The following is a 17,949-nucleotide window of genomic DNA, read 5'->3' on the forward strand; positions in this document are numbered from 1 at the left end:
GTGGCTGCTGATGGCTGCGGTGGCAATTGCCCTGCCCTGCCCTGCACTTGGAGCTCCTGTAGCTGAGCAACAGCCTGAAGCAGCATGTAGAGCACACCTGCACTGCAAACGCTAAGCAGCAACCCCAGCCTGCACAGCCTCCTCTCAGCAGAAGATCACTTGCTCCCTCGCTCCCTCCCTCCCACAATAGTGATTGGCTGGCTCCCTCACCTCCCCCCCCCCACCCTCGCAGCTTGCCTGCCCCGGAGATAAGGCGGGGCAATGACTTAGGCTGCTTTTCTGGGAAGAAATTTTTCACCTTATAGGCGAGTATCTAAGGTAAATAAAAGCTATAGATTCCCAGATAATAGTGGCACAGTAGAGAATTCCAAGCATAGTTAGAAACCTCCATGGTTTTTCAAGTTTCCTGGGAATAAATGGGAAACAAGCAAGGAGCCACCCACTGTTCCTAGTCTTTCCAGCCTTCCTTCCTACCAATTTCTTTCCTTCTCTCCCTTTTCAAAGTAAATAAAGCAAAAGGTGAGGAATTTGTAACAGGGAAGGCTAGAAATGGCTATCATTGAGCACAGCTAATTGTAAACGGAGCCCAACTTTGTGGGAGAATTTAGCTCGCTTCATATGGTATGGCTTTCCTAAACTGGGAGAAATGATTTATTGAGTCAGGGGCATGGCATGACTCAAGTTTCCTACAAGTTGTGAAAACCCACTTTTTCACGACTAGAGTTCGAGTCTCAGACTCAAGTTCCGATCCCTGAACTGAGGTAGTAAATCTGTGTATTTTTGTTAACAAGGTAAACAACGACTTCAAACTATGTGTTGGGGCTCACACAGTAATGTTCTGCACACAGAAATAATCCAGTGAAAAACTGGGAAACATATATTTGCAACTCCAAAATAAAACCATATAACCTTTCTAGTTTCCTAAAAGTATTGATTTTTTTAAAAGAAGCTTTGATAAAAATAAAGGGTGTCATGGGAGAGAGAAAGGAAGACTTGCCCTCATCCAGCTTGTACAACTCTAGAAATATACATATGGGGCCATGATGGATTCTGACATTGTATCACCTCATTAAATATACAGTATTTTGTAATATGGAATCTCAAAGTATGAGCTGGAATCTCTAAGCATCACTATATAACTTTTCGAATTACAGGTTTGGGTTTCCAGTATTGTCCTGTTAAAGGAGCAGATAATGCCCTGTGTGTGTCAAACACTTGTATTTTGGTGTAGCAGTTCTAATCCCTGCTGGAATTTTATTTTGTGTTGGGCTGGTTTCCAAAGTGGGAGTCAACATACAAATGTGAGGCTGCATTACATAATTCAGTACATTGGTCCATCAAGGTTCATATTGACCCAACAAACCAACACTGACATGGGTTCAGTCACTGAATCTGGGGTCTTCCGAATGCAAAGTTCAAGTTATACTACTGAGCTACAATTCTTGTCGACTTCTCCTAAATTCATTTACCTGACATGAAGGGTCATTGGCATGAGTGGAATAATAGAACTACATGAATCAGGCTGCAATCCTAAATACACTTATCTGAGGGTAAGTCCAAAGGGACACAATTCCAAGCAAAACTGCATTGGATTGTGCTGTACATTTTCTTGAACATGCTGCTAATATTTTAAGGCTCTTATTGTTTTCAACACATTTTTTTAGATAAAAAATTTTTTCCAGGCAAACATTTATTTGCAGCAATAATATGAGTAATGAAAGTTAAGTAATAAAAGTCATGACATACAGTGTGTAATAGTTCCATCAGATCTGTGTTACCCCCATGGTGTTTATAAATTCCCTTTGCTTCTCACAAGTCTTCTCAGTGCCCCGATAACTTCCTGATTTCTCAGTGTGTAGATCAATGGATTTAACATGGGAGTCACTATTCCATAGAAGAGAGACACTACCTTGTCCAAATCCCGTGTGGTCTTAGTTTGGGGTTGAAGATAAGAGAAAATAAAGGTCCCATAGAAAATGGTTACCACGGTCAAATGGGAAGCACAGGTGGAGAAAGCCTTGAGCCTTCCCCCAGAGGAATGGATTCTCAGAATGGCCACAAGGATGCGCAAATATGAAAAAAGGATGAAGGCAAAAGGACCAAGCAATGTGAGACTCCCAGTGATGAAGGTAACTAGTTGGTTCAAGGAGTTATCTGTGCAAATAAGCTTCATAACAGCTTTGAGTTCACATGTCATGTGGTCAATCACATTATTCCCACAAAATCGAGCAGGCATAACACAAATAGGCAACACACCTAAAAAGAAGCCGCTGGTCCATGTTACAACTGCCAACTGAATACAAAACTTCTTGCTCATGACTAGCATGTAATGCAACGGTCTAGAAATGGCTATATACCTATCATAAGCCATGATGGCCAAGAGGAAACACTCAGTCACGGCTAAATAGGCACCACTGTTCATTTGAAAGTAGCACCTTGCAAAAGGCATGGTGGGCCTGTCCACGAGAAGGTTTGCAATGGCCTGTGGTATTGAAGAGGTGGAATAGCCAACGTCAAGGATGGATAGGTTACAGAGGAAGAAGTACATGGGGTTGTGAAGTCGAGGGTCAGCTATGGTCACCAAGATAATGAGACTGTTTCCCGTCAGTGTTACGGAATATACAGCACTCATGAGGATAATGAGTCCTATCCTTGTCTTTGGATGACCAGAATAGCCAATCAAGATGAACTCAGTCAAGGTAGTCTCATTTTCCTCTTCCATGTCCTTTATTGAATATGATCTGCAACAAAATAAAAAAATAAAGAGTAGATTATTCTACAGATAAGTTACAGTTAATTTTCAAAGAGTTATCTATCAATAACTGGGATGCTGGTGATAAGAGTAGGAAGTTTCTTTTCTCAGTATGAGAAATGTGCAATGATGTAGTAGTGATAAAATACAAATGAATCGTTTGTTAAAACATTTATTAAATAAACATACAGGTTTCATTAAAGACAACAAAAGAACAAATATGGGGAAATAGGAATTTGTCTCTTTGCAAAAGGATCTCTCTCTCTCTCTCTCTCTCTCTCTCTCTCTCTCTCTCTCTCTCTCTGTGTGTGTGTGTGTGTGTGTGTGTGTGTGTGTGTGTGTAAGGTTAATCACACATCAACTGGGCTCATGTTTGGAATTAGGTCACATAAAATTCCAACACAACCCAATATTATTCATAGTCGTATATTAAAATTTGTTGCATTTACATCTAAGCGTTATTATGTTTTCATTGTTTATTTTATTGAAGTTTGACTGAATTGACACCCACTTTTCATTAAAAGAAACAAAGTGACTTAGGCTAAATGAATGTAGTCAGTGTCTTCAAATTAGTACTTGGGAATAGAAAAGGCCAGAATGAATTGAAAAGATAAGATTCGTTATTGTTAGAAAAGGAAGAAACTATCTCACACTTCTGATGCACAGAATTTGAGTCTGTAATTCTAAAGGCACTTACTTGAGAGTAAATCCCATTGAACTGAACTGGTCCTTAGATACCTCAATTCTCCAAAGCATTCCAGATGTCCTTTGTCAGCATTTGTTATTAAATTGAGAAGCAGCATTCTTTAAATGCACAAACTGTAGTCAGTCCTCAACTGCACGGAAATTAGAAAGCTTGAAAACTGCTTGAACAAAACTTGGAAAACTAGATCAGCTCATGAACAAAATACATTATAATCGTAAAGAATGGTGCATTTTTGCATGTCCTTCCCTTGCCAGAATGCAGTTGGTTTAAACATTCGTAAAGCATAGAAAACTCTATTACAGGCTATGTAAGAGAATGAAAAGCCCAATGGAATTTTTTATGTTAGCAAGTTTCCTTAACTGGAGAATATTATTGCACCATGTTCTTTCTCTGTATTCTCACTTGGGAATAATCCCAGGAGCCCCATGGAGAGAACACTTAAGAAGATTTACAACCAGAGCAAATGTCATAACTTGATAAGAATATGTACCTGGAGGAATAGCCATGTTCAGCAAGACACTGAAATTACTGCCTCTTGATTGGATGGCTTCTGCATTTCTTTCTATCCTACTTTGTCATCCCATGGTATGGGCCTACCAGGTGATTAACAAAACGCCCTGCAATAATAGTTACATGATATTGCATATACACACATTTGCAATTTAAAACCGACAATAAGAAGCAGCAAAGTCCTGAATGACCCTTTGCTCCCAAATAAGAACTTTGGTCAATAGCCTTAGTGGTTCCTCACAAAATAAATGATCAAAGTCAAGGATCAGTATGAAGTCTCCCTCTTCCTCCAGTGTTCCCTAAGAATTTAATGCAAGCAAGACTGAGCACATCCTAAGAGAACTTTTGTATAGAAAGAGTGGGCTAGACAACTCCAGTGCCAGGTGCAACATTGGACATGCACCCCCAAGCTTACATGCAGTGGGTGATAGGTAGCAATGCCAACCAACCCCCCTCCCTTCCTCACAGGTCACATGGAACCTCACTTAGGGCTCAAGTCTGTCCAACTTTCCAGTGCCAATACAGCTGCAGTGTAGCCCTGAGATAAGGGAACAAAAGAGAAGGATTTCATGACTGCCCCCTCACTGCAGGATGCAGCGCACACCTGTTGGTACAGCTGCATCAGCGCTGGAAAGTTGGATAGGATTGGGCCCTTAGGCCTTAGTGCCCATTACTGAAGGGCACCTAAAGGCCATGCCTATTTATAGACAGGGTGACAGGGACTGAACTGGCAACTTGTTCCACTGCTGCCACAGGTTCAGGGGGTCAAAGGTCATCCTGGCCTAGTTGACCCTTGGCTAAGCATGAGCTCTCCAACAGTGCCTAGCTTGGTGTTGGCCTTGGTGTTTTTCATCTGAGCCACATATTGTCTAAGTATGTTTCTGTTAAGCATTTGCAGATTTTGTGGTACAGACACTGGACAAGAGCAGATATCAATGAAAGAGAGGTTGCTGAGAAAAAGTACATAGATGTGTGCAGCTGATGGTGAACTCCCACACCCAAGTGGTAAAACCACTTCTAATTAAGGAAGAAATGGGGGAGAGAGGAAGAAATAAAAGCTATCCTTTTTCATTGGAATAGCCAATAAGGATGAATGGTTAGTTTAATTGGGATATCTTCTTGATAATCAGCAACAAACATCTTTCATACAATAATACTAGCACTATACTCTGTACATATTTTGGTTTTTATATTGGGTCTTATCCAAAGAAAGTGACACCTATCTAGGCATGACCTAAATCAGGGATGCCCAAACCCTGGTCTGGTGGCCATTTACAGCTCTTGGGGACTCCCATTCTGGCCCGCAGGGAGCCCTTAGTCTCCAATGAGTCTCTGGTCCTCCGGAGACTTGCTGGAGCCCATGCTGGCCTGATGCAACTGCTCCCAGCATGACAGCAACTGTTCGACCTCTCGAATGAGTTTTGGGATGAGGGCTCCCTCCACTGCTTGGTGTTTCACATCTGTGATGCAGCCGCGGCAGCGAAGGAAAGGCCAGCCTTGCTTTGTGCAAGATCTTCTTTCATTCATATAAGTTCCACCTCTAATATATTCATTTATGTAAATTTGTGTAAATTTATTCAAATGTGAAATGTAAATTAATTATTTTTCCCGACCCCCAACACAGTGTCAGAAGGATGATGTGGCCCTCCTGTCAAAAAGTTTGGACACCCCTGACCTAAATCAATGAGAAAAGTTAGTTGTGTGACAAACGGGGCCCATTAATTTCAATGCAACTTACAACCCAATTCCATCAATTCCCCCGCCAATGCGACAGTGCCAACGGAGCTTGTGCTTCATACTGCAAGGGGAAGTCCTGGAGGTCTTCTCCCTAAGAGAACATTTGTTCCCTTGCCTGGGGGTAAGCCTGTTTAAATTTGTACACCCAAATTCCATATAGATGATCCATACACACATCTATCTATACTATGCCAAAGTCTCCAGGAAAGGATAAATACAAGAAATAAAAACTATGGTAAACAAGTAAATAACACCCAAATCCTAACCAGCATTGGAACAGGCAGACTGGTAGACCCTCCCCCACTCTCCCCAAATCCCTGTGCTGACAGCCTGCCGCCGAGGCAAACTTACCCATCCACATTGGTGCGGAGGTCAGATCTGGCCTCCGTGGGGCAGCGCACATTCGTGCACTGGCTTGGCTGACTCTCATGGAGGCACAAATGTGCCCTGGGGCACGTTTGCTACACTCCCAGGATGGCATAAGGGACTTACGCCAGCTCAAAGCAATCTTAGGATTGCACCCTCAAAGCTATAGATTCCATCAATAGTGGCACAGTGGACGATTCAAAGCATGGTTAGAAACCTCCATAGTTGCTCTAATTTTCTGTAAATGCAATGGGTAAAAAATATGGGCAGCCAACACTTCCTAGCCTTACTAACCTTCCTACCCACCAGTTTCTTTCCGTCTCCTCCTTTTCAAAGTAAATATTGGAAACGTGATAAATGAGTAACAGGGAAGGCTGGGAATGGCTGGCATCGAGTACAGCTAATTACAGAATGAGCCAAATTTTGGAGAATTTTGCTCAGATCACAATTGGCCTGGTTTTTCTAAACTGGGAAAAAATAATGCATAAATGCTTTTAATCCTGCCATTGGATGCTACGTATATCTATAAATTTTGTTCTATGGAAACCATTATACATTTACTATTTTTTTAGGGAAAGAAGTCACACCTATGCATATTTTGCAAAAAGATAAAAGTTAATAAAAGAAAGTATGAAGTTTTTATTTCATTCAGTGGATACCGGTAATTGAGAAGTGGATACCCAAGTCAAATGTGATTTCTTGGTGCACGTGTACCCTACTTTTTCATTGAGGTAGTAAATCTGTGTATTTTCATAAAAGAGGTAAACAAAAAATTCAAACCTCAGGTTGGGTCTCAGACAATAATGCTCTGCATACAGAAAATAATAAAGTGAAAAACTGGGAAACACTGAAAGTATTGATTTTTTTTTTTAAGATGCCACCACGAAAATAATGGGTGTCTGGGGAGGAAGAAAGGAAGGTCTTCATCTAGATTGCATAATTCCAGAAATATATATCTGGAGCAATAATGGATTCTGACATTGTTTCATTTCATTGAATATATCTTGTAAACTGGAACCTCAAAGTCTGAGTTGGAATCTGTAAGTATTTCTATATCAGGGGTGTGCCGTGTGGGACAGGTGAGGCAGAACAGCACCCTTGTTGTCCATGGAAAAGTGTTGCAGCCGCCCACCCGCTTACACCAAGGAGGATATCCTTATACCCAAGAAAGATCTTCATACACCCACTTTCTTGGGTGTATGGAGAGCCTCCTTGGATGTAAGCAGTCAGGGCAGCTTTGGCACTTTTCCATGGAAAACATGGGGATGGTTCTGCCTCACCTGCTGCTCTGCATCACACGTCCCCATTCTACATAACATTTTGAGACACAAGTTTGGGTTTCCAGTATTGCTCTGCTGAAAGAGCAGGTAGCCAACAAAATCAAACACATGAACTTTGGTGCAGCAGGTCTAATCCCTGCTGGCTTTTTTTTTTGAGCTGGTTTCTGAAGTGGTAGTCAACATATGTCAAAACATGAAGCTACCTTATAGAATTCAGTTCATTGGTCCGTCAAGGTCCATATTGATTCAACATACCAATGCTGATCTTCTACTGTCTTAGATAGGGATATTTCCAAGTCCTGCCTAAACACCAGTGATTGAACCTGGAACCTTCTGTATACAAAACATGTGCTATATTACTATTCATGCTCCATTTCCTTCCTATATTCATTTACTTGAAAGGTTATTGACAATGAATGGAATTGCCTAATACCATGAATAATCCTATTCACACTTACCAGAGATTAAGTCTAAAGGGACTAAATTCAAAGTAAAAATGCACAGGACTGTGCTGTAAACTTTCCTGGCATGCTGACAATATTGACAATATCAGTAAGGCTCTTATGATTTATCAATGCAACAATTCTAGATGAAACTTTTTTTCTGAGCAAACATTTATTTGCAGCAATTATATGAATAATGAAAGTGAAGTATCACAACGCACAACATACCAATGTACAATATTTCCATCAGATGTACCATTCCATCTGTGTTACCCCACAGTGTTTATAAATTCCCTTTGCTTCTCATAAGTCTTCTCAGTGCCCCGATAACCTCCTGATTTCTCAGTGTGTAGATCAATGGATTTAACATGGGAGTCACTATTCCATAGAAGAGAGACACTACCTTGTCCAAATCCTGTGTGGTCTTAGTTTGAGGTTGAAGATAGGAGAACATAAAGGTTCCATAGTAAATGGTTACCACAGTCAAATGGGATGCACAGGTGGAGAAAGCCTTGAGCCTTCCCCCAGAGGAATGGATTCTCAGAATGGACACAAGAATGCGCAAATATGAAAAAAGGATAAAGCCAAAAGGGCCAAGCAATGTGAGACTTCCAGTAAGGAACATAACTAGTTGGCTCAAAGTGGTGTCCGAGCAAACAAGCTTCATAACGGCTTTGAGTTCACATGATATGTAGTCAATCACATTATTCCCACAAAAACGAGAGGGCACGACACAAACAGGTAACACACCTAAAAAGAAGCCACTGGTCCATGTTACAACTGCCAACTGAATACAAAACTTCTTGCTCATGACTAGCATGTAATGCAACGGTCTGGAAATGGCTATATACCTATCGTAAGCCATGATGGCCAAGAGGAAACACTCAGTCACTGCTAAATAGACACCACTGTTCATTTGAAGGTAGCACCTTGTGAAGGGGATGGTGGGCCTGTCCACGAGAAGGTTTGCAATGGCCTGTGGTATTGAAGTGGTGGAATAGCCAACGTCAAGGAAGGACAGGTTACAGAGGAAGAAGTACATGGGGTTGTGAAGTCGAGGGTCAGCTATGGTCACCAGGATAATGAGACCATTACCCACCACTGTTATGGAATACACAAAGGTGATGAGGATTATAAGGCCTATTCTTGTCTTTGGGCGACCAGAATAGCCAATCAGGATAAACTCAGTCAAGGCAGTCTCATTTTCCTCTTCCATGTCCTTTATTGAATATTATCTGGAATGACATATGAAACAACAAACAAAAAAATAAAAAAGGCAAGTCTTAAAATAATCTACAATTACTTTCTGAAAAGTTGTCTTTTGGTATATAAAGAGTCCTGCAAGGGACAATTGGGCCGAGCTTTCTGTAGCTCACAGTAGCTCACCAGATGCCTCTGGGAGCACCCAAGACATCAATATTCTATTGCCGCTCCTTTGCACCTGGCACTCAGAGATAGTCTACCTCTAAAACACATGTTCATTATGACTTATAACCCTGTGATGGACTTTTCCTCCATAAATCTGTCCATTGCCCTTTTAGAGGCATCTAGGCCAGGGACTATCATAACATTCTGGGCAATGAGTTCACCAGATTTACAGATAAACTAACAGGGAGATTATTCCAACATCATAGGGAAATACACAAGCATCCTGCACCAGTAATTTAATGGAGGAAAATGGTATTAAATGAATGCAGTCCCTAAGAATCCATACTTGGGAATAGAAAAGGACATTGTGAATGGAAAAGACTGATGCATTATTGTTTGAGAGAGAAGCAACCATCTCCCATTCTTTTCCACAAACCAATTTAAGGCTTAGTACAGTCACTTGATATTAAGTCCCATTGAATTGAGTCTTAGTTTTCTCAGAGACAGCAGTGCTATACAGACTTACCTGGGAATAAGCCCCATTAAACTCAGTGGAGCTTATTTCTGAGTAGACATGCATTGGATTGCTGTGTCAGTTCTTTGAAGCACCCTGGATGTCCTTTGTCAGCTTATGTTCACATACAGCATTCTGTAAACACAGAAATCATAATCCATCCTCAAATGCAGAACAATGAGAAAGATTTAAAATGGCTTGCATCAAAACGAGAAAACTAGATCAACTCACTATCTATTTAAACCATATACCGTAAAGAATGATGCATTTTGTATCTCTCTCCCTTGACAGAATGTACTAAGTTGGCATAATCATTTGCAATGCATAGACAGCTCTCTTATTCTTGTGAACAGTAAATCACAATAGGATTATTTTAATGGCTTTCCTTAGCTGATGAATGCACAATGTTCTTTTTTGGTATTCCCATTTGTGAATACACCATTCCCCGGAGCACCACTGAGTGCACCCTTAAGGATATTTGTAAGCAAGCAGAACTTTGTAACACTTGATAAGAATATGTACTTGTAAGAAGACATAAGAAGGGAATAATAATAATAATAATAATAATAATAATAATAATAATAATAATAATAATAATAATAATAATAATAATGGTATTTATCTACTGCCATTCTGGCCATTGGATTGCTCCTTTGGCTTTATTTAAGGTGGTTTACATGGGCAGTCTTTCTCTAAATCCCCGAGGGTTTTTTTACAATAAGCAAAGAAGCTCTGGCTTTCAAGAACAGACTGCTTTCCAAGTGGATCTTTTTCTGTCTTGTCTTCATTCTGGCCATGTTGCCTCCCAAACTGAGAGCTACAGCCAGTTTCTTGTCTACCACTCAAGAAAACTTCAGCTCAGCTTATCAGCTTTGAAGTATTGCCACACACAGAAGCTTCTGGTGTTCTTGAACTAACAACCTTCAGATGTTATCTTCAGGTTTAATGGCGGCTCTACCCTCAAGACCAGACCTTCTGCCCTCAAAAAACAACTCAATTTATGTGTCCAGTAGAAACGAATGTGTAAAAGGCTTCTTAACCCCCTACCCCCTGACATTCATGGTGATGTTTAAAATGAAGTGTACACTTGTATGTCCAGATGGGAAAGCTGGATCCATCAGCAAGGCACATGCCAGATATTATCCCCTATTTTAAAACCTCCCCATCACTTTTAAAACCTCCCCAACACACTGCAATCTGTGCTTCCAGCATCTCATGTCCAATCAGCAGTAGCTATTGGTTCTTCCACCCGAGGCGGCGATTCCTGGCACAATCACACCAAGTGTGCAGACACGGAAGTAATTTGTGATAAAGTGATGATGTCACCACAATACCGCCAATTACTTCAGGGTTGCAATTGCTCCAAACTTTTGGCAGGATGCTGGAGGGGTCTGAGGAGCCAACTGGGGCAGACCGAAGAGGGGGTGGTCAGCCCCCTCAAGCTGGAAGGGGGGCCCACCCTGATTAGAATTGGACTGCTGATGGCACTTTCAATTGGGTATTCAGGGGCTCAGGATGCACAGTTGTTACTTGAGGGGTTTTTTATAAGGGATTTAGGATTCCTGTGCCCCTCCTTTGGGGCCTATGTGGGATAGAAATCTGTCTTCAGTCAAGGGCAGGGAGGAAATAGTTCAAGCTAAGTTAGATAAGGAGGTTGGAGCCAGCCGTGTGGTAGGTCCTTTCCTGTCCCCCTCGTTGCCCATTGTTCAGATGTTGTCTTCCGGTGTATTTACCAGCGCACATAGCAGTCCACGCGGGTAATGAGGCTGGTCAGGGTTTTGTTATACTGTATTACAAATAACACCTTCTTTTGGCTAAGCACATACCTGGACAAAGGCATAGCCGTCGCCTTATCTCATTTTCAGGTGGAGCATTTTGTCAGCTGCCACCATGGGCACTGCGGGACCCTGACCTGATGCCATTTTGGCTTTGAACCCTTGACTTTGCAGAGTGCAACATGTAATTTGGTCTGCGTTTGTGCTTAACAACCCAGCAGTGCTAACATAGTAAGGCAAGGGAATTTGAGGCCTTTCGGGCAGCCCTGCCTGGCCTTTCCCCAGGTCTGGCCTATTTAGCCAGAATACCTTATTTGGTTTCTCTTATACCTGCATGGGATCCATTTATTTTGTAGGTCTTTATCAGTGTACTTGGCAGCATTGGCAATTTTGCGCCAAGGCTTCAGGTTTTGCTGATGCTATTACAGAGTTTATGGAACACAAAATGATTGAGGGTCTGAAACATGCATACCCCCTCAAGCCTGACCGGCGTAAGCCCATTATCCCTGGGATTTTGGTTGGGTTGTTAATCGTTTGAGGTGCTGTGTTCGACTCCTTATGAGTCCTTGATGTTCAGAACCAGCAGAATTATTATGTTTTGGTGCCTTCCGCCCGAGTGAGGTTTTATGTGCCTCAGCGGGTGATGAATCTGGGAGGCCTTATAATGGCACGACATAGTTATTATGGCTGGAACGCTCATTATCACCTTCCGCTGTTCGAAACTGATCTGCGGGGGGTGGAATTTCAAGGTGTGGTTGGTCAAACTGAGACCCTGGTTTTGTGCCCTGTTAGAACTCTTTGGTCCAGTTTGGCTGTACGTCCTGAAGTTCACAGTACGTTGTTCTGCCATGCTGATGCCTCACCTGTTATATTTTTCCACTTTAGGGTTCTTTTCCTTACGGAAGTGGTGGACCTTGAGTTCCAGGTGGATGACTACGGCCTGCATTAGTTCACGATTGGGGCTGTATTGGCAGCAGCTGATATTGGCCTGCCGGCCCGTGATGATAACAACATTGGCCGTTTGTGTTCTTGCGCGTTTAAATACTATGTCAGCGAGCCTGACGAGCAGTGAAGGATTTGGCTTTGGCCATTTCCCCCCCTCCCCTGGTGGTAGGGGTGTAACAGATAACACAAAAATTTCTGGGCTTGGCCTGTGACTGCGGTTGGGCACTCCTTTGCACTGGTGTTGCCAGGTGCTTTACAGATGGCATTGGCCAATCAGTTCATGTAATTGCATGAAAGTTTTCTGGGCTTGGCCTGTGACTGCAGTTGAGCGCTCCTTTGCACTGGCGTTGCTTTACTAATGGTACTTGCCATATAGTTTAAGTAATTGCAGGTTGAATAGTGATTCCTTGTTCTGCTTGTCCACAGGTTCCTGGGCAGGGACAGTTCAGGTTCTTATCTGTGGACACTCCATCGTTTTCTGGGCACGGAAGAGGGCTGCCTCCAGTTTTGGCACACAGCTGCAAGTTGGTTCAGCGACCAGAGTGCGCTGGGTTGCCGGGAGGGGCAGGTTGTGGGATCAGCTTCTCTCCGCCTCTTATGAGTTTGTGTACGCACATGCCCCGCCTCATGTGATTGTTATACAGTTTGGGGAGAATGACCTGGGCCAGAGGATGACGTTGTCCTTGAGGCTCCAGGCCTGCAGTGATATTCTCCACATCACTCAAAATTTAGTGGGATGGTCATCTTACAGTCTGACCTCCTGCCTCCTGGTGTTACACCATTGATGTTAACAAGATTGAACTGGCTAGGAAGATAGTAAATTCTTATCTGAGGTGGGTTGTTTTTCAATTGGGCAGTAATGTTTTCCCTCATATGGGCATAACTTTTGATGCACCATAGTTGTTTAGAAGCGATGGAGTACACCAACACTTCGGTGTTGGGTAATGATGATTTTTTCTTACTGATTTGCAACAGGGCCTGTGGAAATTGTTTTCCGTGTGGGGTGGAGGGGCCAAGCGCTAGGTTGACCCCTCCCCATGTGGCAGGTATCGTGTGAGTTTTGGGTAGGTAAGGATCATCTCGGTGTACACCACAGGGTGGCAAGGGCCGGGTGGACTCCACGCTTGGTCCTGCTGGCATTCCCGAATGGGTGATGCAGGTTGGACGAACCTCGGCCTGGTGGCAAAGGTGCATCATGGGTTTGCTCAGGTGGCCTGAGCTAGCTTGCCACCTGACCCTTTGGGGTGACAATGAAGGGGGCAGCAGGCTTGTACTGACACTGCCCAGAGTCGGGTGTGGTTGCCCAAATTGCTATAGGGGGTGGTAGATGGACAGCTATGTTTCCCCCATGTAGAACTCGCTCGACCTAGTTGTTAGGCCCTGCTGCAATTTATAGTGTAATTAAATAGTCAATAAAGTGGCCCTTTGTACCATATGCCCATGCCTGTGTCTTTATTGGGAGGTGCTGGGTAAAATACATGGCGGTTGTGGAAATTTTCTCCATCGGCTTCCAGTGCCAGGCTGCTTGCTTTCATCTTTTCCCCCAAATGCTATGTTATCATTCTAAGACCTGGTCTCAACACTAGGGAGCAGTTAAGGCAGTTAAGACACTTTCTGGAGAATGAGTCTAGGCTACTTTCCAATAACCATTTCTTTTGATAGCAAAGAAGCGAAACACATAAAACTATTTCTGAGATGATTCTGATAAACTGTTCTTTGGTGATGTACTGTGAGGGTCCTGTGTGGGCTACTGTTTCTCTCTTTAAGAAGTGCGTGTTCATGTCCTCTTGAAAATAATTACTCTTACTATATATATATATGTTGCAATTTATGCTTCACTCGGTAAGTGAATACTTAAGTTTCTGCTGATAGAGTGAGGTAAGGTGGGGTCAAAGGTCAGCCAGAGGAAGACTCAGGCTCACCCAACCTCACAGGGTTGTTGTGAGGACAAAAGGAGGGGAGGAACTATGTACACCACCCTGTGTTCTTTGGAGGAAGGGTGGCAGAAAAACTTGAAAAATAAATATGATAGGTATAGTTGAATGCATTGTCATGTATGTTCCATCCTAATTAACTTCTTTCAGCTTCTTTCCATTGCTTGAGCTTCCTGTGACCCTCATCCATTCGAATGTCCTCACCCATTCAAATGAGCCCCCTGTTCCTTTCCCTGAAGGGCACAATTCAGTTGTCTTCCCCAGTGCTTCCTGGTGAGACTGGGCTGTGTATGTATTGTTTGGATGTAACCATGTCTGTATGTTTATGATGTACAGTGGAAGTGGACACAGAAGTAAATATCTCTGGGTTATCCCATGTCCATACTGGCCTTATAGTCGAGCAGTTGCATAGTTGTGTTCCTGTTGATTGTCGCAAGAGAGACACTGAGAAGACAAAAGAGATCAAGAATTCTCTACCAAAATTCCCTAGTGTGGCAACTTGCTAGAAGTCGCCATGGGATATGGTATGTTTTCTTTTGCTTTGTTTAAAGAAAAAAGATTTAACATTTGGTTGGAGCCGATTGGGAATCTCTTATGCAGAATACAAATTCCGGTACCACACTAAATATGATGCACCATTGAATGGAAGATATGATGTGAGTAGAGAAACTGAAAACAGAAACCTGATGTTGAGAGTTGGATTCAGACAATTTGAACCAAGAAGCAAACATGAAATTTCTTAAATAGTGGTGACCCAATTATATGATTTCAGTCTCTTCAATCTACTGAAAAAAACTATCATTTATTGGGGAGATTTCTGGTTGCCTGAATTCTACCACTGAGTTGGATTGCAATATTTCAGATATTCTAGAAGCCCAATCCAATGCATTTTTGCTCCAAAGTCAGTCCCATTAGAGTCAGTGGTGCTTATTTTCAGGTGAGTGTGGATAGGATTGCAGCCTGGGTCTTATGAAGAATGTATGTATGTTCCTCAGATCCAAACTGTATTATTATGGGGAAAACTTGAAACAAACGTTGAAAATTATGTGAAGTTACTTTGGAATAGCTTTTGAGGTTCTGTACTTGAGAGTAGCAGAGTCATTCAGACATACATAAACTATCTGAACATGCTTTTTTCCTGATAGCTGGCATGGCTGTTGGTTCCTATTTTAGTCCCAAAATTTTGTAGAACTAAAGTAAGCAAGATGTTCTATTGCATTATGTTTCCTCCTGGTATATGAATATGCAGATTTTTTTGCTATTATGCTGGATCATGAACTACAGAAGACAATGTACATGGCAAGGATTATTGGCATTGTTAATTTCAGTAGCTGTAGTTTCCTCAGAGAAATAGCAGGTACAGATGTACCCCCTTATCCTTGGGGGTTCTAGAACCCTCCCCCCCACAGAGAGCAGAAACCGTGGATATGGGTGAATGCCCATCTCTAGACCCTCTGGAGGCAAAGGGAGCCCAGCTCCTCTCCCCTCCAGAGAGGCTTCTGAGCTTAGCAGAGCCTTCAGACATCTGTCCATGGCCTCTGCTGGGCTCTGTGCTAGGCAGCTCAAAACATGTGACTTCCAGTTTCACAGACATTCATGGCCTCTGCTGAGCTCAGAGGACTCTTCAGAGGTAAGGAGAGCAGAGCTCCTCTAGCCTCTAGAGGGGACGTGTGGGGGAGTGCATGTGGGATGTACCCCATAGACCCAATCCACAGATAACCAAATCCGCAGATACAGGATCCCTGGATACAGGGGCCTCCCTGTAATCACAAATACTTGAGTCCTCCAAAGAATTAGACTAATAATTGTGGGTTGTGTTCAGTGAGACTGACTGCCTGATCCTGTCCTCCATTTGCACTGCCAAAATGTATGTTCTGGCAGCACAGTGTGCTTTGTAGTATCACATAATGGAATGCACTGTTATGCAGTATTTGGCCACTGCAAAAAACAAGCAGCACCAGCTGTGTGGCAGCAGTTCAACAGTCAGCACTACTGATAATGGTAAGTTGGTGCAGGGGGTGGATAGTGGGCAGGAAGGGGGATTAATGGGGCATAACGGGAATAATGTGGGGAGAACTGGGGAATTGGGGAGGGGATTGGGGCCTCAGGAAGTGTGTTGGGGGCATGTATGAGGCAGTTATCAGTTGCAAAGTCACCACTAATATCCTATGCACCCTGTCCAACCTTGGCATGCCACCTTGTGTCCACCCGGACTTGTGCCAGCCAGCTGGCACAGATCTGAGTCGATTCATAGGGCAATAGGTGGCTAACTTGGAGGTAAAGGACTAAAAGTTCCCTTACTTTGAGGAGATCGCCTGATCCCCCCCTTTGGATGCAGCATGCACCTCCATGACATGGCTACACTGGCGCTAGTGGTTGGGGTTAGGATGGGGGCATGACTCCCACTGAAATGCACATATGATTGCTAGTCTAGCATTTCACTACCCCACCCTCCCAAACAGAAAATATTCTCTCCAATAATAACAACTAGGGGTGAGTGTATAGTTAATATGCCCTGATTTTTAAACTCATTGTTGTGATCTTTTCTCAGATATGGCCACATTTTAATTGGCTCTGCTCTTGCACCCTTAAAGAGCAATTGTTATGCAGAAATGAAGCCCTTGTAGCTTATGCTGTGATGGAGATGAAGTGATGCTTAGCTTCAGTTACTTTGCTTCTGCACATTGGGCTCTTGAGAAAGATGAAGTAGGAATGATTCTTCCTATGGAAGAATTGCTGGAAAAGGCAATGTGTATGTTGGAGTTTACAGGCATGCCTGACTAGTTTTGCAGCAAACTAATGAGGGAGAGAAAGAGAGAGAGAATGATGCTTTCTCTCTTATTGTGGTCTTCCCAAAGAAAGCTGGTGGCCCACTTTGGTAAATTGCTGGAATACACGGGTCTTGGTGAGGTTTAGGGCACAATCCTAGCTCACCCTTGGGCTGTGGAAGTCCCTTGCGTCTGTCCAGGAGGGTTGCAAATGTGCCGTAAAGCACATTTGTGCCTCCTCTAGAGTTGGCTGGGCTGGTGTAGGGATGCACGCCAGCCCTCAGAGGCTGAATCCAGCCTCCGCACCAACTCTGACAGGGAGTCTTGTGTCGGCTGAGCTCAGCCGATGCAAGGCTCTGGGGTGCATGGGAACGGGGAGGCATTCTGGGGTGGGGAAGGGCAGGTGGAGGGCAGTCCCAGGGGTGGTCGGGTGGGTGGGTGGGGAGTGGGATGTGGGGCTGGAACCAAGCAGATATGCTGGATCCTAATCCCAATTCTTGAGCAGCGTGGAGTGCCTGCAAGCCACTCCACTCTCCTTGGATATGCCATCTTCAGAGGTTGCACAAGTCCAAGGAGACCCATTGGGGCTGCAGTGGCTTACCTGGGGGTAAGAGGAAGAGTTTCTCCTTCTCTCCAGCTGAGCCACTTTGGGTCCCTATCTTGAGCTAGATACACACAGGCCTCTTGACCTGCCTGTTCTAGCACAAGATAGGATTGTGTTGCACACCTACTGATTTCAAAAGACTTAAGCCAATGTCACTTCTGTTGAATAGTGGTGAGAGTCTCTTCTTGTCATTATGCTGCTGCTGCTGCTGCTATTGTTGTTGTTCTCTCCTCTAGATTCACTTCCC

General features: G+C 43.3%; 2 protein-coding genes across 2 annotated transcripts; both read right to left on the reverse strand.

Annotated features, from left to right (window-relative positions):
- Positions 1 to 1,789: 1,789 nt before the first annotated feature.
- LOC136652680 (olfactory receptor 13H1-like) lies at positions 1,790 to 2,722 on the reverse strand. The gene has a single exon (XM_066629603.1). The coding sequence runs from the start codon at positions 2,720 to 2,722 to the stop codon at positions 1,790 to 1,792; it is 933 nt and encodes a 310-aa protein (XP_066485700.1).
- Positions 2,723 to 8,077: 5,355 nt separating this feature from the next.
- LOC136652681 (olfactory receptor 13H1-like) lies at positions 8,078 to 9,010 on the reverse strand. The gene has a single exon (XM_066629604.1). It carries the CDS (start codon positions 9,008 to 9,010, stop codon positions 8,078 to 8,080), a length of 933 nt encoding a protein of 310 aa, XP_066485701.1.
- Between the last annotated feature and the right edge of the window lie 8,939 nt (positions 9,011 to 17,949).

Source organism: Tiliqua scincoides, chromosome 5 (genome assembly GCF_035046505.1).
Source record: "Tiliqua scincoides isolate rTilSci1 chromosome 5, rTilSci1.hap2, whole genome shotgun sequence".
NCBI classification, from domain to species: domain Eukaryota; kingdom Metazoa; phylum Chordata; class Lepidosauria; order Squamata; family Scincidae; genus Tiliqua; species Tiliqua scincoides.

Excerpts from the sequence above, each read along its gene's own strand:
- LOC136652681 (XM_066629604.1), bottom strand. The coding sequence starts at position 9,010 with ATGGAAGAGGAAAATGAGACTGCCTTGACTGAGTTTATCCTGATTGGC.
- LOC136652680 (XM_066629603.1), bottom strand. The coding sequence starts at position 2,722 with ATGGAAGAGGAAAATGAGACTACCTTGACTGAGTTCATCTTGATTGGC.